This window comes from Pogoniulus pusillus, chromosome 5 (assembly GCF_015220805.1).
Source record: "Pogoniulus pusillus isolate bPogPus1 chromosome 5, bPogPus1.pri, whole genome shotgun sequence".
In the NCBI taxonomy this organism is placed as follows: Eukaryota; Metazoa; Chordata; class Aves; order Piciformes; family Lybiidae; genus Pogoniulus; species Pogoniulus pusillus.
The window spans coordinates 7,347,034-7,373,360 of NC_087268.1; the positions used below are offsets into that span (position 1 = coordinate 7,347,034).

General features: G+C 42.5%; 1 protein-coding gene across 3 annotated transcripts; it reads left to right on the forward strand.

The window, feature by feature from the left end:
- The first annotated feature begins 1,989 nt into the window (after window positions 1-1,989).
- HJURP (Holliday junction recognition protein) lies at window positions 1,990-25,788 on the forward strand. 3 transcript variants are annotated; one of them, XM_064143123.1, is made up of 14 exons: window positions 1,990-2,129; window positions 3,198-3,264; window positions 6,955-7,019; window positions 8,480-8,507; window positions 8,888-8,943; window positions 9,504-9,543; window positions 12,103-12,164; window positions 14,850-14,942; window positions 15,745-15,837; window positions 17,523-17,583; window positions 18,673-20,228; window positions 21,479-21,542; window positions 23,914-24,002; window positions 25,225-25,788. In XM_064143123.1, exons 1-13 carry the CDS (start codon window positions 2,052-2,054, stop codon window positions 23,964-23,966), a joined length of 2,316 nt encoding a protein of 771 aa, XP_063999193.1. In that variant the 5' UTR covers window positions 1,990-2,051; the 3' UTR covers window positions 23,967-24,002; window positions 25,225-25,788. The 3 variants fall into 3 exon arrangements, with proteins under 3 accessions (XP_063999193.1, XP_063999194.1, XP_063999195.1); XM_064143124.1 differs by having other exon boundaries at window positions 23,929-24,002; XM_064143125.1 differs by lacking the exon at window positions 15,745-15,837.
- Window positions 25,789-26,327: the final 539 nt, after the last annotated feature.

Genomic DNA, 26,327 nt, shown 5'->3' on the forward strand with positions numbered 1-26,327 from the left:
TGATTTATTAAGTATCTTTATTGGAAAAAAACCTAAGACAGAGACTTTGTTAGATGTTTTAACTTTGTGGTTCTTGTTTCCTTTCGCTTGCTTAGTTCAACACACAACCTTGCTTTGCAGTCTGCATAAATGCATCCTCTGGGTTAAAAGCATCAGCAAACATTTGCTGACTTTCTGATCTCTAAGCTTATCAAGCTCGAAAGTTTTGGGCATATTTTATCAAAATACCCCAGTTACTATTTGTACAGGATAGTTTTCATATGCAGTTGCTGAATGCCACTCTCATTTTCACACTGGGGTGGCAGGAAAAATACTTTTCAGTTGAGTGATGCTGTTGCTCTGGTAAAGTGTAGCATGAATTCAACCCTGCCAGAAGTAACTACTGGGTAGCCTGGCTGAAAGCACAAAACTGAAAACACAGAGACATTACTTTTATTTTCCTGGGTGCTGGAACATGTCCAGAGAAGGGCAACAAAGCTGGTGAGGGGCCTGGAGCACAAATCCTATGAGGAGAGGTTGAGGGAGCTGGGCCTGTTTAACCTGGAGAAGAGTAGGCTCAGGGGTGATCTTATTACTGTCTACAACTACCTGAAGGGGCATTGTAGCCAGGTGGGGGGTGGCCTCTTCTCCCAGGCAACCAGCAATAGAACAAGGGGACACAGTCTCAAGTCGTGCCAGGGTAGGTATAGGCTGGATATTAGGAAGAAGTTCTTCACAGAGAGAGTGATTGGCATTGGAATGGGCTGCCCAGGGAGGTGGTGGAGGCACTGTCCCTGGGGGTTTTCAAGCAAAGCCTGGCTGAGGCACTCAGTGCCATGGTCTAGTTGACTGGCTAGGGCTGGGTGATAGGTTGGACTGGATGATCTTGGAGGTCTCTTCCAACCTGGTTGATTCTATGATACTAAATACCTCAAATACAAAAGAAGTTTGGGCTTATTTCTGTTATTTCTAGTATAAAACTACATTGCAAGAAGACGTAAGACATTAAGACTGCGGAGTTGCCCAGGGGTGTGCTGGAGACCCTGTTCCTGGAGATATTCGAGAACTAGTTGGAGGTGTCCCTGCTCACTGCAGGGAAGCTGGGCAAGGTAACATTCAGGGGTCCCTACCAACCCAATGCTACCTGTGAATCTGTGACTTCTATGCCAGGCAATCAGAAGTCATTAATCATTTCGTGCGTGCGCTGTATTCCAATCTTGAATTACCAAAGCCGTGCAAGGAGGTAACAGAAAACTCACATCCAAGGCCATGCTGCCCTAAGCCCTCGCGTTAAAAAGCAGGACTTCACGGTATTTGATTTTTTTTCACCATCAACTTTACAATGCATTTGTTTTTCCATGAGAATAGCACTGCTGCCCAGCCTGCCCTGCTGCCCGGCCTGCACCCATACCCGGCCTGCGCTGCCACCCGGCCTGCCCTGCTGCCCTGAGCAAAGCAGCGGGGCCTGTGGCCCTAGGCAGCCCTGTCCCTGGTGTCTATTTCGTACCATTCGTTTAACGCTGGCGTTTTGCCGAGGGCAAAGCAGCACCCACCAGGGCAAACGGCGCTTATCCTCTCCTAGTATGAGTGGCTGCCTTCAAAGCGGCTGCCCTTGGGGCCCCTGGGCTGCCGCATTAGCTGCAGCAGCGATCCGCTGGAACGGGCTGCCCTTCCAGAGCCCAGGCAGCCGCCGCTGGCAGCAAAGGAGCAACACAGGTCACCTCTAGGCGCAACGCGCTCCCCACACGGCAACTGAACCCCGCCCCGGGCGTCCAATCCCCGACCCTCTGCGAGCCACGCAACCAATGGGAGGACTTGGAGGGGGGGGTGACTGTGTGGAGGGGTGGGCTCTTAGCAGAGAGCAGCCAATTATAATGGAAAGTGCTCCCACTGTTTACTTGGATAGGCTGCGGCACCGAACTGACAAGCGTGGGGCACAATCAGAGGCGGGGAGTGACCCTGAGCGGTATTTGAATCGGCGCTGGGTGGGACTGAGGGGTCCGGCGGCGGTGAGAGCAGGGTGCGGGCGTTACACGTGTTCCCCGGCCCCCGCGGGCAGCCCTCTGCGGAGCATGGAAGTGGACCTGAACGAGCGGCTGCGGCAGAACAACGACCGCTTTTTAACGGCCATCAGCAGCATTGTGGAGCGGGTGAGAGCCGCGCTGAGCTGTTGGGTGAGGGCTGTTGGCAGGGGCCGCGGGGAAGCTGTGTCACCTGTGGTGCCCGCGGGTCGCTGCCACCGTGCTTCCTGACTGCCTCAGGAACGCAGGCCGTCTGCGGTCTCTGTCGTCTGGCGTGGCTTGTTCGTGCCTGGCCGCCTCCGTGTGTCCCTCTGCTCTCCTGCCTTAGGCACCGCTCTCTGTCCCCTGTTCTCCCCGACCAGCCCCAATGACACACCTGATGTGTCTGTAGAAGCAGGTACCGTTTGCTTTCTAACTGCCGGTAACAGGCTTTCAGTTATCGTTATCAGTTATTTACGTGTGGTGTCACAAGCTCCTCTTTCACCTGGCTGTCACTCGAGGCCTCTCAGCCTTGCAACTTCAGGCAGCCACACAGGGCATTTTGGTGCCTTGACATGAGCAAGCTGGTCAAGTGCCAGCTCCTCCAGTAACATCCATAAAACCCAGATCTGGGGCTGTCAATGCTGAATAAGTGAGTTACTTAGAATTCTGAATTGCTTTTACAGTGCCCCTAACCCACATTAGCTGGCACAGACCAAGCGCTTTCACTGAAACCACAGGAAGGTGTCAGAGACTCCTTCCACAAACCCTTCCTTCAGAGCTATTCTGTGTTAAAGGATGTGGAAACCACACATCTCCATCCAGAGATGCAAGCACTTCTTCAGGAATGGCACCTCAGCTGTTCAAGGAAATCTTTTTTGGCTGATAGCTAGGTGCCAAGGCTGATTCTAGAAGGCTTTTCTCATCAAGAGATTGGACATCTTTAAGTCATGAGCAGTCTGTGCTACACTTCCATCTGCACAGGAAATTCAGAGTAAGCTGTACCTTGGAGTGACTCCTGTAAATGCTTAAAGTATCAATATCTTTCTCAGGAGTAAAGCTTTCCAAATTGCTGACTTCCAACTTCAGCCAAACAACACACAAGATAATTACAGGTTTTGTTTTGACCAAAACATGAGCAAAACCAATACATAAAATGCACGTATAAAACGTTGCTTTAGTCATTTGTTCTAATTTCTACTGATCCTTTTTATTTAGTATAATCAACCTTTTGAAGATGACTTGCTTATTTCCATGGAAACCCTCACCTATGAAACAGTTGATGGTAAGAACTTCTTAAAGCTTTAACATTTACCTGCTGGATGTTTAGACTTAGTGAAGCAGGCAGATATTGGAAGTACACAGCATCTAGTTGCAACAGATAGTGAGTTTTAGATATGGCCTTTTGCATGTAAACTTTGATACTCACATGCAGGTTTAGGTTGAATGTTAGGAACAATTTCTTTGCTGCAAGAGTCATCAGGCATCGGAACAGCCTGCCCAGGGAGGTAGTGGAATCACAGTCCCTGGAGGTGTACAAGAAATGTGTGGATGTGGCACTCTGGGACATGGTTTAATGGCCATAGTGGTGTTAGGCTGATGGTTGGTCTTAGTGATCTTAGAGGTCTTTTCCAACCCAAACAATTTTATGATTCTGTGACAAGAGGAAGGCTGTAACTGGATGAAGCTGGTTTAGTAATGTGAAGGGGCAAAAAATAGCTGCAGCTGCAGAAGATGCCAGCAAGGAAACAGAAGCATTGAGGCAGGTGTATTTGCTATGGGAGAAAGAGAAAAGCAGAGTGAACAGGAAAAAGACTCATTGAGGACAGGGAGAACAGACTGGTATGACACTGGAGTTCACCACAGCCTTGACATAAGCTACCATAAGTCACAGTAGATTCCCCTCAGCAGGCAAGCACACACAAACACCCCAAACCAGCATCGTCTTTGGTGTCCCAAAACCAAAGGAAAGGTGAAAAAACAGGGACAAGTCCAAAGGTTAGGTGAGGACAGAGGCTGAGCAGCTTCAGAAGAGGATACACAAGCAAAGGAAATTGTGAACAGAAGGAGAAGAGAGGGAGGAAGAGGAAGGCAGAGCTCGGTGTGCTGAATATGCTGGAATGATGCTGGGTTTTGCACTGACCTCCTTTTATAGCAGCTCTTCCAGTTCTGCTCTCTGAGTAGCTGGAGCTGTGCCTGCTGTTGGGCAGGGAGATGTGACATTATCTGCTGTGCTCACAGAAAAACTGTTCAGCACAGTTCCAGCTGCTGCAAGAGCATCATCAAGACCCTACTTGGAACAGCTACAGGTCAATAATCCCTGGAGAGGTTATTTGTGGGATTTTAATCCATTTTGTGCTCTGTTTTAGGTAACAGAAAATGCTTATTAGCAAAGCTTAGGATAACAGTTGTTGATATTTGCAGACCCTTCCCTTCCAGCAGATCAGCATTCCAACCCACCTTGGTATCATCTGCAAGCTTACTGAGGATGTTTCAGTCCCCTCATCCAGATCATTGATACAGATGTTAAAGGGAACTGGTCCCAGTACTGCGTCCTGGGGTGCACCACTTGTGACTGGCCGTGAACTGGAGTTACCTTAGTTTCCCATCGCTCTTTGAGCCTGGGCATCCAGCCAGTTCTTAGCCCAGCAAACAACCCACCCATCCAAGCCATGCTGTGGAAGGCTTTGCTAAAATCCAGCTGAACATCTGCAGGTCACCTTGTTGTAGGACATCAGGTTTGTCAAGCAAGCCCTGCTCTTCTTGGACCCATGCTGACAGGGGTCTGATCACCTGGTTGCCCTGCACATGCTGCATAATGAATGCAAGGCAACCTGTTTCATGGCACCAAGGTGAGACTGATGGGTCTGTAGTTCCCCAGATCCTCCTGGCCCTTCATGTAGACAGGCATCAGATTTGCTAGCCTGCAGTCAACTGGGACCTTCCCACTTAGCCAGGACTGTTGGTTTGTGATAGAAAGTGGCTTAGTGAGCACTTTTCTGTTCTCTCAACACTCTTGGGTGTGAAGAAGAATCAAAATGGAGAAGACTTAGCAAGAAGGTGATATGCATAAATGGATTGTGTAGTGACTAAGGATGAGGAGAAGTCTGAGGTGCTTAATGCCTACTTTGACTCAGTCTTTTAGCACTGGATCCAGCAGTTCACTGGATGCACAGCCTCATGAACTAGGAGTCAGGGAGGGGAATCAGAATGAGGACATCACAATAAATGAGGAAGTAGTCAGTGCCACTTAGACCCACACAAGTCTATGGGGCTGGATGGACTATTCCCAAGGGTGCTGAAGGAGTTAGCAGATGTACTCACCAAGCAGCTCTTCATTGTTTACCTGAAGTCCTGCCTAACTGTGGAGGTGGCAATGGACTGGAGAGTAGCAAATGTAACATCTGTCTGCAAGACAGGAAGAGAGGAGGATCTGGGAAACTATAGACCTGTCAGTATGACCTTGGTTCCAGGGAAGGTCGTGGAGCACGTCATCCAAGTGCCACTACACACCACACAGGGAACAACCAGGGCATCAAGCCCAGTCAGCACAGGTTCATGAAGGGCAGATCTGGGTATTGGATGAGGGAAAGGCTGTGGATATCGTCTACCTGGAGTTCCAAAAAGCCTTTGACACTGTTCCCCACACAGTTCTTATGCACAGACTGGCTGCTCATGGCTTGGACAAGCACAGCTCTGCTGGTTAAAGCACTGGCTGGAAGAAAGGGCCCAAAGAGTGGTGCTCAATGGAGCTAAATCCATCTGGTGGCCAGTCACAAGTGGTGCTCCTCAGGGCTCAGTGTTGGGACCTGAAGAGACATTGTAGCCAGGTGGGGGGTGGCCTCTTATCCCAGGCAACCAGCAATAGAACAAGGGGACACAGTCTCAAGTTGTGCCAGGGTAGGTATAGGCTGGATGTTAGGAGGAAGTTCTTCCCAGAGAGAGTGATTGGCATTGGAATGGGCTGCCCAGGGAGGTGGTGGAGTCACCGTCCCTGGAGGTGTTGAAGAAAAGCCTGGCTGAGGCACTTAGTGCCATGGTCTACTTGACTGGCTAGGGCTGGGTGCTAGGTTGGACTGGATGATCTTGGAGGTCTCTTCCAACCTGGTTCATTCTATGATTCTATGCCTGCTTCTGTTTAACATCTTTACTGATGACTGTAATGAAAACATAGAATGTGTCATCAGTAAGTTTGCAGATGACACCAAGCTAGGTAGCAGCACTGATCTGCATGAGGGGAGGGAGGATTTACAGAGGGACTTGGGTAGATTGAATCTCTGGGCCAATGTTAACTGGATGAGCTTCAATAAGGCCAAATGCCAGGTCCTGCACTTGGGTGACAACAACCCCAAGCAATGCTACAGGCTTGGGGAAGTGTCTGGAAAGCTGTCTGGCAGGAAGGGACCTGGGGGTTGTAATTGTCAAGCCTGATATAATCATCACATCAAATCTCACAGAATCATTCCATTTGGAAAAGATCTCTAAGATCACCAAGTCCAACCTTCTACCCAACACCTCCCTGACTGTTAGACCGTATCCTGAAGTGCCACATCTTCTCATTTTTTAACACCTCCAGGGATGTTGACTCCACGACCAACCTGGGCAGCCTGACCACTGTTGCAGGAAAGAAATTCTTAATATCCAAATATGTTTATTTTAAAGGCTTCCACCAACTGGAAGCTTGCTGTGAGTCTCTTTAGATTTTAGCTGAGTGTTACTAGACTCAGCATGGGATTTTTGTTTGTTTTGTTTGCTTGCTTAACTTCTTGAACCTTGCAGTTGTTTCAGCAATCAGTTTGGAGGCTGTTCAGATTCAATAATGGGTTTTTTTTTCAATTGTGTAAGAAATTCTTCCTAAATATTTGTTTGTTTGGAATGCTACTTGGTATAGATAGTGTTATTAAAAGAAAAAGAAGCTATGTTTCTACTGATATGTAATTGTATGTATTTTATGTTTATATATTTGTTATTTCAGGGCCAGTGCCATTGGAGCAATTGTCAACCAAGAAGATTAAAAAATGGAAGAGGACAGTATTTAAGGTATCTGGTAATATAGTCCTACTATCCAGTCAAAATGTGGCAATGCTTATGTTCTTTTAATCTTTTATATATATATATGTAGGAATACATGCTTACCTTGCTGTCTGCTGTAAAAAAACTTGGGACAGATTGGCTCAGACCATCAGAAGAAATAGACTAAAATAGGTAGTAATTGTTTAACACCCCTGACAAACCTGGGTTTGTTTTAAAATGCTGTCTGATGGGGATATCTACTTTTGGATTACATTGGAATATTGTCACAGGATCACAGTATGGTAGGAGTTGGAAGGGACCTCTGGAGATTGAGTCCAACCCCTCCTGTCAAGACAGATTCACTTAAAGAAGGGAACACATCCAGGTGGATTTGGAATATCTCCAGAGATGGAGACTGCATTACCTCTCTGGGCAGCCTCTTCCAGTGCTCCAGCACCCTTACATTAAAGAAGTTCCCCTTCATGTTTAGATGGAACTTCTGATGTTTGACTTTCTACCTATCACCCCTTGTCCTGTCACTGGGCACCACTTTAAAAAAAGACTGATCCCATCCTCTTGACACCCACTCTAAATATTGATGAGATGCCCCCTCAGTCTGCTCTTTGCCACACTGAATAGACCCAGTTCTATCAGTCTTGAGAAGTTAACAATTTATCTTGGTGCAGGTGATCAGCATTTCTATTCCAAAGGGCTTACTGGTTTCATCTTTAGACTTCTTTTTTCATGTGAAATAACATTGAAGTAATTAAAGTATCTTTGCAATCTCAGCACTCATGTCAGACAAAAAAGACAGTGATGCTGTGGCCATATAAAGTGCAAGTTTTCATTCTTAATATTGAAGTTATACAAGCAGTCACTTTTCTGTTTCCTAACCCTCCTCCATTAAATAATCAGCAGTGAATTTCATCAAAATCTCAGTGTTTCTTACATGACTCTTCAGAAATTACCTTGCTTCTACACTCCTAATATCTGTCTGGAAAGTTTTGTCCTGATGTTTGGGACAAGCTGCTCTGAACTCCACTGAGTAAGAGGATGCGTGAAAATCACTCTTGGGAGACAAGAACAGATTTCAGAGGGACAGAAAATTAGCTGAATTTCCTGTTCCACTTCTCATGATACATTTAATCATAGATTCATAGAATGGTTTGGGTTGGAAGGGGCCTTGAAGATCATAACTTTACAGACTAAATTCATTAAGGACTGGTAGTGTAATTCTGCCTTAACCTCTCACGTGGGCCAAAGCAGCTATAAGTTATACTCTTCCAGTGGTTTATAACAGCAATTGAATAACTTTTATCATTTGTTTGTGCTTTTTATGAGCAGGTCACAGGAAACCTAAATGAAACTGAATGGTTACTTGGGAAGTGTCAAACTGTGACACAGCAAAGCAAATCAAGACATTTGTTAATGTAACTTTACTATTATAAGAGTCTTCTGATATTTTATTTTCCTATTTCCTATGGCAGTGTAAAAGAAGAATTAACAAGAATGCAGGTAAAGTGTTTTAAAAAAAATAAGTACTCTAAATTATCTTATCCAGAAAGTCTTGATTTAATAGAAGGCGTCCTGTGTTTATGCCAAACTCTTCAGGATACTTACTGTTTGTTTTTTTTAGGGGGAACCATTTGAAAAACTTATGAATATAAGAGCAATAATAATGACTATATAACGTTTTCACAAGGGTTCTGAAATGCTCTATTAGACAAGTGACAGAATAGTATTGTAGTCAACTCTTTATCCTTATGCATGTTCTCTACTTAGTTATTCTGAAACAAAATTTAACACAAGCAAGCATAATATTAACGAGTTCAAGTACAACATTGATCTGTGACCTATCAAACTGATTTGTGTTTTTTCCTTCCACGCATGGTAAGAAATGTCAAAGCAAGAACCTAGTAATTTTGAAGATGGACATTCAACAGTACAACAGGTATGTGCACCTGTAAAAAAAATTAGTCTGAAGGTGTGATGGCAGATGCAGGTTTAGAAAAGGCTCCTTAGAAATGAGCTTTTTGTGTCACTTCTATATAACAAAAGGGGAAAAAAAAGGAAATATGTTATGTAGATGATTTGAAGTAAGCAGATAAGGATTGATTAAAGTAGGCAGTTGAGAATCTTTCCTTATACATTGAAACACAGAGCAAATATGCAGTATGTAGTGATAGATTTGCTGATTAGCACTCATTCATCAGCTGCTTTTTTGCTCTTGTTGTGTAATAGCTTCTCCTTGCGTTATTTGTCTGGATATAGAAGGGCTGGGAAGTAAACAGTCTTCTCCAGTGAGTAGTGAGATGTCCATCAAGACAAATTTGTGTATGAATTTGTTAATAAAGAGGGTGTCATTTGGTTATTGTTTATAGTGGATGACTGGGTTCATTCCAACACCATCTCAAAAAAAATTGAGCCAGCAATGAAAGCAGACAGTTCTACAAAGTAGTTCATGTGGCTTATGCTACCAAATCTTAACATTTCTTTCATGTGCTTTTAAAGGAATCTCCTGAGATCTCTGCTATGGAAACATCTGACATAGGTAGGCTTTTTAATGTGGTTTTTTATCTACGGGGTTTTTTTGTCTTTATGTTTTGAAAATACATTGCAAATACCTTGTTTCTAATATTAAATTTAATGTCTGTTCTATTCCTAATTTTCTAGCAGTGAAAATAAATTTAACGTGTTCTGTTCTGGCACTCTACTTTCTGAAAGGGAGCAAGAGATTGAGGTACTGGTAGTTCACAGAATCACAGAACTTAAGAGGTTGGAAGGGACTTCCAGAGATCATCAAGTCCAACCTCCCTGTCAAGGCAGGATCTCTTAGGGTAGTTTGCACAGGAATGCATCCAGGCAGGTTTTGAAAGTCTCCAGAGAAGGAGACTCCACAACCTTTCTGGGCAGCCTGCTCCAGTGCTCCATTGCCCTCACTGCAATGAAGTTTCTTCTCATGTTGAGGTGATATATCCTCTATCAGTTTGTAGCCATTGCTCATTGTCTTATTGCTGCTGACCAGTGAAAAGAGATTGGCCCCATCCACTTGACACCCACCCCTCAGATATCTGTATACATTGATAAGATCTCCTCTCAGTCTTCTCTTCTCCAGACTTAACAGCCCCAGGTTTCTCAGTCTCTCTTTGTAGGGCAGATACTTAGATCCTCGTGGCTCTCTGATGGCCTCTTTTCAGCAGATCCCTGTCTATCTTGAACTGAGGAGCCCAAAACTGGGCACAGTATTGCAGGTGTGATCATACCAGAGCAGAGTAGAGGTGGGAGAAGAACCTCCCTAGACCTGCTGGCCACACTTTCCCTGATGCACCCCAGGATGCCATTGGCTCTCTTGGCCACAAGGTCGCGTTGCTGTCCCATGTAAGACTTGCTGTCTACCAGGACATGGAGCTGCTTTTGGGCAGCACAACCCTTAACTTCTCTAAACTAAATAAATATCCACACTCCTCTTTAAAATCTCAGTGGGATCCCTGATCTGTTGTGGCTGCAATGTGGAATATGTTCACTTTTAGTAAAGAAAGAAGCGGTGACATCAAAAGTTTGTAAGTGACACAATAGTTGTTATTAATAGCTGCAAAAACTGCATCATTTTCTAGCAGCCTAGCAAACGAGGATACTGCATTCAGCTGCAGCAGCAGGTTTTCAGTAGTGCTTTTAACAGCTTCAGCATCCATCTTTGGCTTGGCTGCAAACTTTTGGGTTGTTTTGTCCTTGTGTTCTCAATGAACTTTCTGGTTTTGACCTTGTATACCCAAAGAATTGAAGTTTGGGAGATCACACAGTGTGATTTGCCAGTAGTTTAAATTTTGCTGTGACCTCTTAACTAACACATCCATCTTTTAAATAAATAAGATGCATCTGTTAGGTAATGCTTGTGTATTGAGTGCATCTCCAGGGAAATAACTTCCTCTATTATAGGTTAGAATTTTCCAGAGAGAAAGGTGAGAGCCTTCATTTTTCCTCTGTCTTTTGCATTTGAGGAACAAAGTTGTTCCTGAATTTTCCCTTTGGCCCCTACAAACATTTTAAGGTTCCCTGGAGGAGATACTTCATGGTTTTCTGTACTGTGCTGTGGTCCTCAGACAATAATTAATGTTCCAGTGATTTGAAGTATGATTGACAATGCATTGAAGGCATAAGAAAATGACACTTCTGTGAGGTTTCACCCCTAGAAGGTGTTCAGCTCCTATACATCATGGAATCCTTAAAGTTGGAAAAGGCCTTCAAGATCATTGAGTCCAACCATAACCCAAATACCATGACCACTACAAGCTGTTTTCTGACAAGTTGCAAATGACATGATGGAGTTGATGATTCCTGACACTGGAGTTGTTGCTCTCAGCTCATGTTTTTGGTAGAAGTTTAGTCTGGTCACCTACATGACCAGACAGAGAGCAGTTTGCCAGTTTTGTGCCTGATTCTGGAGGAAGATGACTGTCAGAGCATCAATTGTTATAACAGAAACTAGAAGCTGAAACCTTCCCTGTTTAAGACACGAATATTCTTACTGCTTCCTCCACTATTTGTAGAGTCATAGAATTGGGTTTGGTTTTTTTTGGAAAAGACCCCTAAAGATCATCAAGTCCAACCATCAACTTAACACTACCATGGTCATTAAACCATGGCCATAAAGCAGGAATGAGAGATTCATGGCTAGTCAACCTTGCAGAGCAGTGCTTTGAGAATAACATAGAATCATAGGATGCATGAAGTTGGACAGGACCTTCAAATGTTTAACCCCCGTGCAGTGAGCAGAGATGGTTCTGACTTGATCAGGTTGCTCAGGACCCCATCAGATTTGTCCTCAAATGTCTGCAGGGTGAGGCCTCCAGCACTTCTCTGAAGTAGCATAACTCTTGAAGAGCTGCTTACAGACAAGTTATTTTCAGTCTGTTTTGTTGCCCTCAAGTAATTTAGGAACCTATAAATCATATTGATTTATAAACCATGAACCATAAATCACTTGGACTGGAAAGGTAATAAACAGTTTCAGTGTAGAAAAGCTTTTCTAACATAGAAAGACTGTTTAAAAGTATTTGTTTTGGTTTTGAGTTCAAGCAAATTTTATTTCATGTTTATTTTGAAATTGCAGATGAAGAAAATGGTACCATTGTGGCTGTTGCAAGGAGAAAATATGAAGGTGTTTACTCCCAGGTAAAAAGAAAATCTGATGTCTAATATCATGGAATAATTTTGTATTAAATGGAAATCTCTGAACTATTTGGGAAGCTTACATGTCCCTGATGAGTTGATGCAGTCAGAAGGCTGTAGTCTGCATCTGCCATTGGAATGGGCTGCCCAGGGAGGTGGTGGAGTCACCGTCCCTGGAAGTGCTCAAGAAAAGCCTGGATGAGGCACTTAGTGCCATGGTCTAGTTGATTGGATAGGGCTGGGTGCTAGGTTGGTCTGGATGATCTTGGAGGTCTCTTCCAACCTGGTTGATTCTATGATCTCAGTGCATATTTTAGGAAATAGCAAAGAAGAGATTGACAAATGCTAGAGTTCAGAGACTTGTGATCAGTGGCACAGAGTCCAGTCAGAGGCTTGTGGCCAGTAATGTTCCCCAGGGATCAGTGCTGACTTCAGTTTTGTTTTATGTCTTCATTAATGACCTGAATGAGGAGGCAGAGTGAACTCTAAGCCAGATTTGTGATGATACCAAACTGGGAGAAGTGCCTGATACACCAGAGGCTGTTCTGTTGTTCAGGGAGATCTGGAGAGCTGGGCAAAGGGAAAACTTGGGAAGTTCAATAAGGACAAGTGTAGAGTCCTGCACCTTGGGGGAGGAACAACAGGCACCAGTGCAGGTTAGAGGTTGAGCTGCTGGAATGCAATTCCATGCAGAAAGACCTTGGAGTCCTAGTGGACAACATTGTCCATGGGACAGCAATGTGCTCTGGACAAGCACTGGCCAAGAAGGCCAGTGGCATCCTGGGATACATCAAGAAAAGTGTGTCTACCCAGTCAAGGGAGGTGCTCCTTACCCTCTACTCTGCCCTGGTGAGACCATATCTGGACTGTTGTGTCCAGTTCTGAGCTCCCCAGTTCAAGAGAGGTGGACATCTACTAGAGTGTATCCAACAGAGAGCTACGATAATGATGAAGGGATTGAAACATCTCTGCTAGGAGGAAAGACAGACAGACCTGGGGCTGTTTAGTATTGAGAAGAGAAGGCTGATCAAAGTCAATAAATATCTGAGGGATGGGTGTCAAGATCAAGGTGCTAGTCTCTTTTCAGTGGTGCCCTGTGATAGGAGAAGAAACTACATGTACAAGCTGGAACACAGGAAGTTCCACCTCAACACCTGGAGAAACTTCTTTACCATGAGGTGCTGGAGCACTGGAACAGGCTGCCCAGAGAGGTTGTGCAGTCTCCTTCTCTGGAGATTTCCAAACCCACCTGGACATGTTCCTGTGTGACCTGCTTTGGCAGAGAAGCTGGACTCGATGATCTCCAGAAGTCCCTTCCAATTCCTATGATTCATAGTTCTGTGAAGACAATGTGAAGTTAGATCATGTTTTGGTATTACAAGTACACCAGAGAAAGCCATACAATAATATGCTGCATAGATCAGGCTATTATAGCTATGGGAAAAGAATGACAGATGAATCACAACTTGAAAACATTTACCAACATATGATTGTTCAGGTGCAAGTTTGGCATAAGAAGGTAATGTGGTTTTGTTTTATAGTCAGTAAGTAACTCTGAAATAATGGCTACCACAGCAAAGGCAAACTGGAATCTTCAGCTCTTGTTTTCCCCCTGTACTCATCACTGATGAGGACACATCTCAAACACTGGGGTTGGTTTTGGGAGGCTGAAGGAAGATCATCTTGCTCTCAACTCCTTCAAAGGAGGTTGGAATCAGGTGGGGTTGGTCTCCTCTCCCATGGAACAGGGGTAGGACAAGAGGAAACAGCCTCAGGTTGTGCTGGGGGGGGGTTTGGTTGGAAATGAGGAACAATTTCTTCTCCAAAAGGGTTGTCAAGCCCTGGTCTAGACTGCTCAGGGCATTGGTAGAGCTTTCATCCCTGGAGGGCTTGAAAAGTTGTGCAGATGTGGTGCTTGGAAGGACATTGTTTAGTGGTGACCTGGCAGTGCTAGGTTAATGGTTGAACTTGATGATCTTAAAGGTGTTTTTCAACCAAAGCAATTCTGTGATTCCTAACAGAAACTGGAGTCCTGCTCATTGATGTAGAAAAGCCCAATGCTCACTTTGTGCATGCAGCCATTCTAATCCTATGCTCTGCTGGCTCAGATACCACTAAGACAAATTTAATTTGATTTCCTTATTTGTTTAGTGTATTGCTAGGCATTGTCATGCCTCTGACAGCAGCTGCCACAAACTGCTTCAGAAAGGGAAATTCAATAATGAAAACATTTGCAGTTTATCATACTTAGATTTTTACATAAAAGTGTGTTACAGAGAAGACCTTAATTTATGAATTCCTGAGATGTTAATAGTGAAGATTTGCAGGTGTAATTATTTTTGCCTTGTAAGCTAAGCTAGGGATTTCAGTGATTTATTTCTAAATCAGTGAGCCTGCTGAGGCAGTGTGTGCTTTTCCCTGCACCCACAACTTAGCTAAGTACCTCTTTTTCTGTCTTCATGTACATTTCTTGAAATTCAGTGTGTTTTTAATGGATCTACTGAGTAAAAAGACTTTCATGTACAGATTTGGGATTGTATTTTCATTTCTACTCAGTAGATCCAAGAAAAATAGGTTTATGCAGGTATGTGTTTGTCTAAATACTACTAATTCAAGACAATATGCTTGGATTTCTCAGTGTCAATAACTTCAATGGTTTCACTCTCTCGTGGTTTGCTTTGTTCTAAGAATCTGTATGAACGTGATGGGAAAATTCCAGAGACAGTAAAAGTGGATCCAATAGTGCAAGATCATGCTAGAAGAATTCCTGAGTGGATGATGGTAACATATTTCTTCTCTTAGAAGCTGCTAGCTAATTAATTAAAACAATAATAATAATAATAAAATCTAATTAAAATAATTGTAATCACAAGAACTCTGTGCAACAGAATGGATCCTAAATTTCTCTGCTGTTCCATCATTGCTCCTTTCTCCTTGCTTGCTACTAAATAGCAGAGTATCTCAGCTCTGACAGCAATGATTTGTAAGAAACAAAGCAGAAAATATCCAGGGTTGGCTGGTTTGTTTTTTCTACTTTGTTCTTTGAATCCAGATGTGTGAGTTGATCTTTGCTTCACTAAGTTTTCTGCAAACAGAGCAAATAACATCCAAATATCTCATTATTTAACTGATTGTTTCTTTTCTACTTTGTTCTTTGAATCCAGATGTGTGAGTTGATCTTTGCTTCACTAATTTTCTGCAAACAGAGCAAATAACATCCAAATATCTCATTATTCAACTGTTTGTTTCTCTTCTACTTTGTTCTTTGAATCCTGATGTGTGAGTTGAGTTGTAGATTCATAGAATCATAGAAGGGTTTGGGTTTTAAGAGACATTAATTACAATTCTTGGGATTCAATATGTTTTTTTTACTCAATATATCCACTAAAAATAGGTTTCATGTACAGATTTGGGATTTTAGGGGTTTTTCTTAAGTATATCCATGAAAAATAGGTTTATGCAGGTATATCCTTATCCAAATAATACCAAGTCAAGATAAATCTAAGTAATATGTCTGTATTTGACAGTGCCAATAACTTCTGTGTCTTCATTCTTTTATGTTGTGTTTTGGTTTTCTTCTAAGAATCCATACGGACATAATGGGAAAACTCTAGAGATGGTAAAAGTGGATCCAATAGTGCAAGATCATGCTAGAAGAATTCCTGAGTGGATGATGGTAACATATTTCTTCTCTTAGAAGCTGCTAGCTAATTAATTAAAAGAACAATAATAAAATGTAATCAAAAGAATTATAATAAGAACTCTTTTTACAACACAAATCCTAAATTTCTCTGCTGATTCATCATTGTTCCTTTCTCCTCACAATGTCTGAGCTCTGACAGCAGTGATTTGTAAGAAACAAAGAAGATATCCAATTTTGTTGTTACTTTTATACTTTTGGTTTTTGAATCCTGATATGCAAGTTGAATCATAGATTGGGTTGGGTTGGAAGATGCATTAAACATCATCTAATTTTAATCTCTCTGCCATGGGCATGGACAGCTTTCACTAAAAGCAAGTTGCTCAAGGCCTCATTCAGCCTGACTTTGAACACCTCCAGGGGAGGGACATCCATGACCTCCCTGGGCAACCTCTTCTGGTGTCTCACCACTCTCACTGCCAAGGATTTCTTTCTGATTTTCAGTAAGTTTTATGCAAAGAAAAAAAATGAGGTATGTAGAGAGAAAAAGTGAGATTTAGCTTCATTTTGGTATGGGGGATGAAAGGTTATGTTACATGATATGGCTTCTATTTCCTACTGGAAGATGCAGAGATTATCCAGGCATATATCCATGTATAAAGTCATGGATATGATATATCAAGTTGCAAAGATGATAAATAGCTTTCCAAGATTAAAATGGCAACTCCTGATAATCCTTATAGAAGTCTTAGAATAGGCTTTGTCCTCCTTGTCAGAAATTTACTCAATTCCTTAGGACCTCAGTATGGGACCCAGTATGGTGAGGAGAGCATAGGAGACACCATCAGTGCTATAAACAGTGAGACTGAGTTCACCCTCAGCAGATGATACCAAGCAGAATGGTGTGGTTGATAAAACTGAAGGATGAGATGGGATGGCCTGAGGAGAACCTTGTGAGGTTCAATAAGGTGAAGTGCAAGGTCCTACACCTGAGTTGAGGCAAGTCTCCATATCAATCCAAGATGGGGAATGATGAGATTGAGAGCAGCTCTGAAGAAAAGGACTTGGGGGTACTGGTGAGTGAGAAGGAGGACATGAGCCAGCAATGTGAACCTGCAGCGTGACCACCATGTGGAGAGAGGTGATCCTGCCCCTTACCTGGAGTACTGTGTCCAGCTATGGGATCCCCAACACAAGAGGGACATGGACCTGCTGGAGCAGGTCCAGAGGAGGCCACAAAGACCATCAGAGGACTGGAGCACCTCTCCTATGAAAGTAGACAGAGAAAGTCAGAGTTGTTCAGCCTGGAGAAGAGGCAGCTCTGGGGAGACCTAGTAGCCATATTTGAATATCTGGAGGGGACCTACAAGCAGACTGGGAAGGGACTGGTTAGAAGGCCTTGTCATGGTACAAAGGGCAATGGTTTGAAGCTGGACCAGAGTAGCTTTAAGTTGAACAACAGGAGGAAGCTCTTCACAATGAGAGTGGTGAAATACTGGAACCAGGGATAGGGTTGAGGCCCCATCCCTGGAGACATTTGAGGTCAGATTTGATGTGATTCTAGGCAGCCTGATCTAGCACTGTTGGACAAGGTATCCTTTGAGAGTCCCTTCCAACCCAATGCAACCTGTGAATCTGTGAAACAAGGTTTAGACATGCAAAACCAACTTAGGATACTTCACTCTGTGTCTTGACTCTTTTTTTTCACTTTTGTTTTTCAGGTAGCACCTCGAGCTTCATCAAAAGATCTTCCTTTAGCTTTGCCAGTACAAGAACTGAGTGGTACAATTAAATCTTTTTTTGAGTGTTGGTCAAATATGTTAGTCATAAAGTGTGGGATTTTATTAATGCTTTCTTAGAAGTAAGTACTTAATTTCTTGGAAGCAGATTAAGTACTTACTCAACAGAAAAGTTCAGAAGTTAGACATGATTTTGTAGTGGCAAAATGTATTTGAAAATAGGTAATTAATAACTGATGTACATAAAATCACCTATTCTTAAGTAGCCCTGGGGGAGGGGGGGGGAGCATAGTTATAAAATTCAGCAGATGAAGGTCAGTTCAGTGAAAGAATCATTTTTTTGCTTCTGCTGATTGTAAATTCAAACACTTTAAATCCAGATTTTAAGTTCAAGGGATATAATGAATGGCATTGCATCTGCTAGTAGCTGGTACTCGAGGTGGCACTTTTCTGGTAAACTTTTTCTTCAGAAGCTCTCCAGCCTTGATACAAACCTAAAATAGAATTGTGGTGGCAGTATTTCCAGCCTAACCTGTACAAAAAGCAGTTTTCTTCATTATGCTTCATAACAAGCATGATGAACACAGGTTTTAGCCAAATAATATGGAAACAGTGTCATCAAACCTCTGGTTGAGCTGTTCCTTCTGCTCAGAGACCAGCAAATAACAATGTTTTCTATCTATATGGTAAGATATTTTAAGGTAGGACTTTGTCCAATCTATTTAATTTGTCTTCTGTAGTCTGTTAATTCCATATGGTTAGGAAAAAACCTTTTTCTCTGTTAAACATCCATTTAGCCTGGGGAAAAAAAGGCTTAATGAAATAATCTACTCCACTAAGACTATGTGTACTGTATTAAAATGTTTTTAAGCCATGTAACACATTGCTAGAAGTGCCCTAATAAGTTTGGGGATTTTCTTTTGCTCTGTTTTGCTTGCTTGGTTGGTTTTGTTTGTTTGTCTGGGTTTTTTTTTTTTTTTGTTCTTGTTGGTTTGTTTTGTTTTTTTCTGTTTGCTGTTTTTTCTTCTTCTGTCTGTTTGGTGGTTGAGGTTTTTTGTTGGTTGCTTGCTTGGTTTGGTTTGTTGGGATTTTTTGCAGTTCATTTGTTGTGTTGTTTGTTTTTTTTAACTAGACAACCAAGCTGCTGTTTGCAGAAGGAAAGAGTTGCCAAATGAATGTTCCTCATCAAGATCACTAGAGTCACAATTCCCTAATATCCCCATTTCACCATATACATTAACCATACCCAGACATCCACCTTATCCAGAGCTGCATGAAACCTGCTGTGATAGCATCTTAGAAGATGACCACTCTGGGGCTAAGGAATGCTCCTGGAGCAATCTAACTCTTGCAGACTTGTATCCAGCAATGGTAGAGATCTTTAAGAGGCACATGACAAAACACTCTCAGAAAAAAGTGTTAAAATACATGTTTGGGCACTTAAGATGCAAAAAATGGCACTCTAGAAGACTAAAGCTCAAAGTCATTGTGGACAAAAGAGGATTCAGACCTTTGAAGCAAGCACTGCCTAGTGTATGCAGCTGCAGAAGTGAAGACAGCCAGAATCAAACTTTGCAAAGTGAGGACAGAGAACTTTGTGGTTGCAACTGCTCCATTAATGATTTCTCTGCTCTGGTACCTTGTTCTAGTATTTGTACAAGTGGAGACAGAGAAGACTGCTGTGACTCAACTTTAGAACAGCATTTGATATTTGGTAAAGGCCAAGAAGCCTCCAAACAGCCTTTTTGTCTTGATAATATTGTTACAATGGGAGAGACCTTTCCAGTTGAAGATAAGTTGCAAGCTGCCTCACTAGAGAGTGCAAAATGCAAACAAAGGGAAAACTTAGCTTACAAATGTTCCTCAGAATGCAGTTTCATAGCATCTGCTGCCAGTTCAGGGTCAACAGTGGTGCATTTGGTGAACAAGATTAACACTCAACCTGACTTGCCTTGTAGGGATACCTCAGAGCTGTCTTCATCCCCTTACAGTTGCTATGGCAATCGCAACACTTCTACATGTTTCACAAACTGCTATCTTACAAGAACATCAAACACTTTGCTCATAAATCCTGAAAAAGTCATTTCTAACAGAAAAAAATCCTTTCCCTCATTGTCTATGAAGCAGAGACCTTCAGAGACAGCCCAGAAATATGAAGATGCATTTGAAAAGCTCTACTATGAACTCTGTTCCAAAGAAATCCCAAAACCTTTGATGTTGACAAGACCTCATTCAAATTCAGAGAACCTTGAAGAGAAAGGAAGATTGGTGAAGAGCAATTTCAGTGTTTCTAGGAAGTCTGCCACACAGTTTGATATAGCATTTGACAGGATCTATGAGCAGTTGTGTAGCGAGCCTATCCCAAAACTGCCTGGGCTGCAGAGATTTTTGACTGCAAGTGGATATGAAGGAATACAGGTGTCTGAAACTGTAAGTGCTCTTGTTAACTCACCTGTTCGAGCTTCCTCTCAGCTCTTTGGAGTTAAAAGACAAAGGAACTTTGAGTCTTACCTTGCCTTACCAGTGAAGCGATTAAGGGATGTACCAGAATGTTTTTTCCCTTCCCCAAAACGTCAGCAGGCTTCTCACGGAGGAAACAATGACATGAGAACAGTTTGCATGGATTTACTGAGCACAGACAACAGCAGCAAGCCCATCTCTTCTGCCAGTCACACTTGTCAGAGCCAGGTACTTGACTTTGCTGTTTGGTCAATAGGGTGTTTTAACACCTTTGGAGGTTTGGATATTTCTCTTTGCTAAGATCTCAGTCCTGTCACGTATCTTGTATCATATGAGTGGAGATGGTGGTGGCAAGGGTCTGTCCCTCCACCTGCCTGATGGTTCCTCCTCTCTGCTTTGCCACACTTTTGTCCTGAGGAAGCATTGGTGCCACCAGCAACTCTATTTTGTGAGCTCATGTGGCCAAGAAGGCCAACAGCATCCTAACCTAGATCAGCAATAGTGTAGATAGTAGGAGCAGGACAGTGATTGTGCCATCGTAGTCAGCACTGGAGAAGCCACAGCTTGAATACTGTCTGCAGTGTTTGGCCCTTCATAGAATCAACCAGGTTGGAAAAGACCTCAGTCCAGACCTATCCAATCAACTAGACCATGGCACTAAGTGCCTCATCCAGGCTTTTCTTGAACACCTCCAGGGATGATGACTCCACCACCTCCCTGGGCAGTGACGTGGGTGTCACAGAATCTCAGATAAGAAGTGGCAGGACAAGAGGAAATGGCCTCAAGGTGCACCAAGGGAGGTTTAGGTTGGACATCAGAAGAAATTTCTTTACTGAAAGGGTTCTCAAACACTGAAGCAGGCTGCACAGTGAGGTGGTAAGATCCCCATCCCTGGAGGTGTCTAAAAGCTGTGGTGCTGAGGCATGTAGTTTAGCACCAGACTTGGTAGAGTTAGAGAACAGCTATACTTGATGATCTTAAAGGTCTTTTCCAACCAAAACAGTTCTATGGCTCCATGTGAGGAATCTCACAGTTTTTAATAACCTTCAAAGTGGCTTTAGAATGCTCAGTAACAGATTTTGTTACATTTCTGTAGACTCTGTCACTGGTTCAAATAATTTCAAGCAGTGCCTCTTTTACAATGAAGGTGGTGTCCTTCTGAATGTCTGACTTTTTAATCATCTCATAGATGGAGCAGGCAAACAAGTCAAGTTGTACTGGGTTCCACTTGAATCATTTGACTCGTTGGTTTAAATATAAACCAGGCCCTTATGTCACAGAATCATTCAGTGGTTTGAGTTGGAAGGACCTTCAAAAATCACCTGGTTCCAATCCCCTTGCTATGAGCAGGGACACCTCCCACTAGACCAGCTAGCTCAAGGGCCCATCCAGACTGGCCAATCATTTCTCCTCTGGCAAGCTGTGAAGTAATGCATCACAATTTCTATCCATGTCATCTGTCGATGCTTTCTTTTCAGCACTCTGCATTTCAGGTTCCTTCAGACAGAATTCCTCTTTGTCTTCCTGGTCCTTCCACGCAAGGTTTGTTTCAGAGACTTTATGAATTACTGCTTTAGCAATCACAACCACTTCTAAGGCTAGATCTGCAGATCTCAACAGACAGCTGTTACAGCTTGTCATCCTCAGTAGTAATTGGGTATATTTAAGTGTTCCTTTAATTTATACATACCTGGTTTTGTGAACTGCATGTAAACAGCTACTGAAGCTGCTTTTCTTAATTAGGAATTTTCCTACTGAAGTATTGCCAATTACCTACAGGTTTTCTCTTTATTTTAAGTTTGCTTTTCTGTATCTAAATGTTCAGCAAGAATCCGTAGTTAATCCTGCAACTGAATGAACATGTGCTAGTTTGAAGCAGGCTAGAATGTTTGGGTGAGAAGAACTAGATTACAAGCTGTAAAAGGAAAACAATGGCAATGTCTACTTCACTCACAGGCTTGATGAGATGTACAGGAACAAGAAATAAAAACATAGATAACCACTCTCACTGGCGCTGCTGGCTGAGCTGCATCTTACTCTCTAACCTCACCTTCCATTTTGGACTAATCCACTTTGCTTCCTAACTCCTCTGGCCAAACCTCCATTCTTCCTTGGGACTGGGTTAAGGTTGAGAGGGGTAGGGGGAAGGTGTAGGGGTGGCTGAGAGCCCCTCCTGGGGACTCAGGTTTCTGGCAGGGGAGTTGTGTTTCTGTATTACCTTTTACCTTGTATATTTCTGTCTATAACTGTATATATTGTAAATATCTGTTAGTATATTGTGCCAGCTGTAAATATAAGCTTCATTCATATTTCCAGAGCTGGCTGAGTCTAGTCTGGGTGATTTCTAAAGTGTTGGGGAGGCAGGGAACACCCAAACCACCAGAAAACAAAAGCTTTTGTTGGGATTCTTCAGCTTTATGTAAACTTGCAATTGAGTTGTATAGCTACTGGCACTTAGATTGGTTTGGAAGGGACCTTAACAATCTTTGAGTTCAAACACCCTACCATGGGCAGGGACACCTCCCACTAGACCAGGTTGCTCAAGGCCCCATCCAACCTGGTGCTGAACACTTTCAGAGAGGAGGCATCCACAGCCTCCCTGGATAAACTGTTGCAGTGTCTCACCACCCCCATAGTGCAGAAACAGCCTCACTTGCTTCACTGAATTGGATTCGTGTAGTGGTTTAAGGCTTATTAGAACATTCTAATAAGAGAAGTTAGATTGTGGTTTGTAAAAGCATAGTAATGCTAAAGTCTCTGCCATTCATTGGTTTGCTAAGAGGTATAAAAAGCCACTGTATAAACAATTTGTTCTCCTTTGCTCTTGGGCACTGGATCACTTTGCTTTGCCTTCGCTCTCATCTCTTCCACTGACCAGATAACACGTAAGCCTTGCTGATTGTTTTCTACCTGGGGATAGGGAGGTGATGGTACCTCCTGGTCTTTTTTTGGGGGGGGAGGAAGATTGGATTTTTGTATTGTATCTAAATTGTACATAATTGCCAGTACTTGTAAATATATTGAGTATATATGCTTGTGTAGTTAGCTTTGCTGTAAACACAGTTTCATCTTGCTTTCAAGCCGTCTGTGCTGGTCTGGCAAATTTAATTGGGGGCAGGGGGAGGAAGATTTTGCCAATTCAGGACAGTAGAATTTTCTTTCAAAAACAAACAAACTCCAAGCTCAATTACTTTAAGATTTTAGGTATTAATCTTTCGATTTCCTTTTAAAAATCTGACTTTAAAGCATATTTTGTAGTAAAAGTCCTAATTAACCTTAAAGAAAAAAAGAGTAGCTGAAGTGGCTGTTTGCATGCAATTCAGGAAGCCTTTTTTTTTTGTGGATTACTCATATACAGAACCCAGTTTTATTTGAGTTGGTTTTCATTCTAAGACAAATCACCAGTTAATTTTCCTTGGTTTTTTTTTATGAAGACAGCTAACACCTAAAGAAAAATACTGAAGAAGGTGAATTGAAATATTACATAAAAGAAAAGAGTAGAAGCAGTGCACTTGCTTGCACATTTCTTGCCTAACTGCATTTTCATTACTGATAATTGTGATGAATTTGATGATTTGTGGTGAACTTATCCCATCCATCCTATTTGCCTTCCTCAAATTTGTGTGTTTCCCTTTTTCAACTGGTATCAACAGTTTCTTCCACCTTTTCAGAGTGATGAATTGCAAGCATTTTGGAGAAACCTAGCTCACAATTCCATGTAGTCAATGTATAAAATATATTCTAAATTAAGTGTTGCCCCAAATTAGGTGAATTTCAGAAGGAAATTTGCTCATTGCAGTATGCCAGTAAACTATTGCTAATGTTAACAAGCTAATATGTTAACAGCAGAGTCCTGTGTCCTGCATACCCAGCATTGTTCCTACCCTTGTCTTGCTGTTCTTTTAATCACCAGAATCTGGGATTTCAGGTGCCCACTGTGGTTGGCCTAAAGCAAAGAAGTATTAACAACTCTCCCAAAAGTTCAGAAAAGGTTCACTTAAGGTAAGTGCCTTTTGAGAAAAGAAGTATCAAAAGAAATAAATATTGAAGGTATGGGGGTTGTTCCTTACATGCATGTTTCTAGAATAAAACCAGCATGGAGGTTTGGGAGAGCCCAAGGTCATTCGACTTGCAAATAATTCTCTTCTCACTTGTGCCTTTTAATCATAGAATCAACCAGGTTGGAAGAGACCTCCAACATCATCCAGTCCAACCTAGCACCCAGCCCTAGCCAGTCAACTAGACCATGGCACCAAGTGCCTTATCCAGGCTTTTCTTGAAGACCTCCAGGGATGGTGACTCCACCACTTCCCTGGGCAGCCCATTCCAATGCCAATCACTCTCTCTGGGAAGAACTTCCTCCTAACATCCAGCCTATACCTACCCCAGCACAACTTGAGACTGTGTCCCCTTGTTCCATTGCTGGTTGCCTGGGAGAAGAGGCCACCCCCCGCCTGGCTAAATGTGTAGCTTTTGGTGAATACATTCAAAGATGGCATCTCAAACTTTGATAATTCACAGAACCATTTAGGTTGGAAAAGAACTTCAAGATCATCAAGTCCAGGTGGGAACTGGTCTCTTCTTCCTAGTATCAGGTGATACAATGAGAAGAAATGGCCTCAAACTGTGCCTGGGGAGATTTAGGTTGGATATTAGGAAAACCTTTCTGTCCTGAAAGAGTGGTCAGGCATTGGAACAGGCTGTCTAGGGGGCATGGTGGATTCACCATCCCTGGAGGTGTTCAAGAAGCGTGTGGACATAGCACTGTGGAACATGGTTTAATGGCCATGGTGCTGTTAGGTTGACAGTTGAACTCGATGGTCTTAGAAGGCTTTTCCCACCAAAACAATTCTATCAAGTCCACTGCTGAACCATATCCCCAAGCACTAGACCTACACATCCTCCAAGCATGTGTTTAAGTATCTTTTTTTTTTAGATCTCTTCCAACCTGGTTGATTCTATGATTCTATAATTACTGTGACATTAGAATGACACAGGATGGAAAGTTTGCTCTCCCAGGAATGCAGACAAGGAGTCTTGCTGCTGTTCACAGTCCAGGTGTTCAGATACCTTGCTTTGATGTTTTAGTTTCACAGAATTCTTTTAGTTGGAAAAGACCTTTACAGTCATCAAGTTTCATTCTGATCATTGGCATTTTAGCAAGCATAATGTTTGTGTACTTAGCTTTCCTTTATTCTTTTATCTTTTATCTGTTTTTCTTTAGAGTATCCAGACAACGAATCTACATGGATGGAGAAGACCAAAATCCTAGCAAACCCTTGGATAACTTCTGGACTGGAAGCATTTATGGGCTTCCTCTAATATAAATATTAAAAGAATTGGCCCATCCTTTCTAACAGGGCACTTCTTTGTGAGGTATTGCAGGGCATTTGGCTTCCTTTCCTGAGTCGTTGTACTTAACAGTGTTTATAATCAGAAAATCTTAACCTCTATTTTCTCTTTTTAAGCTTTTATTTTTAAGCTTTGGGCAATCAGTAACAAGCTGCTCTGTTCAATTCCTGCCTTTTCAAACCATATAGCTATATTGCTCCTGAACAAAAAAGAGAAGGAAACTGGGCTGCTTGATCCAAAGGTAGTATTGTTGCAATGTGCCTGCAGCGTTGTTGTAACGCGAAATAATTCCAATCGATTCCCTAAAGTTGATTGTTCAATAAAGTTTTACAGTTTTTAGTAGCTTGGCTCCATATATATCTATATTCTGTGGCCTGAGATAATTCTATCTGAAAAGAAAAGTTATGTGTTATAAATAAAAACCTGTTTTGAACAAGTGCTGACTTTCAGTGTTTTGTCTCGGTTCTGTGAATTCTCAGGAGCTTGTACTCGTGCAGGAAATCCATGAGAAGGATGTCTCAGAGTCCCACAACTGTTCACTACTGTGGTTTTTCTTGGTAAGGAGGTGGTTTGGGTGAGAAGTGTTGTTTCAGGTACACTCAGTTTCATCAGCATTGCCCCTTCTGAGCTTTGTGATCTCCACAGAAAACAAAGAAGTAACTTTCCTTTAGCTTTAGTTCATTTCTTGGCACACATAGATTTGTAGAATGGTTTGGGTTGGAAAGGATTTTTAGGTTTGGTTGGGTTTGGGGTTTTTTTAGGTTATGGGCATTTTTATGTTATTTTGGATCTTAAAACCAAGATCTTGTGGCCAAGAAAACTAATGGCATCCCAGGGTGCATCAGGAAAAGTGTGGCCAGCAGGGCTAGGAAGGTTCTTTTCCTCCTCTACGCTGGTGAGACCTGCAATACTGTGTCCAATTATGAGCTCCCCAGTTCAAGATAGGTAGGGACCTGCTGGAAAGAGTCCATCAGA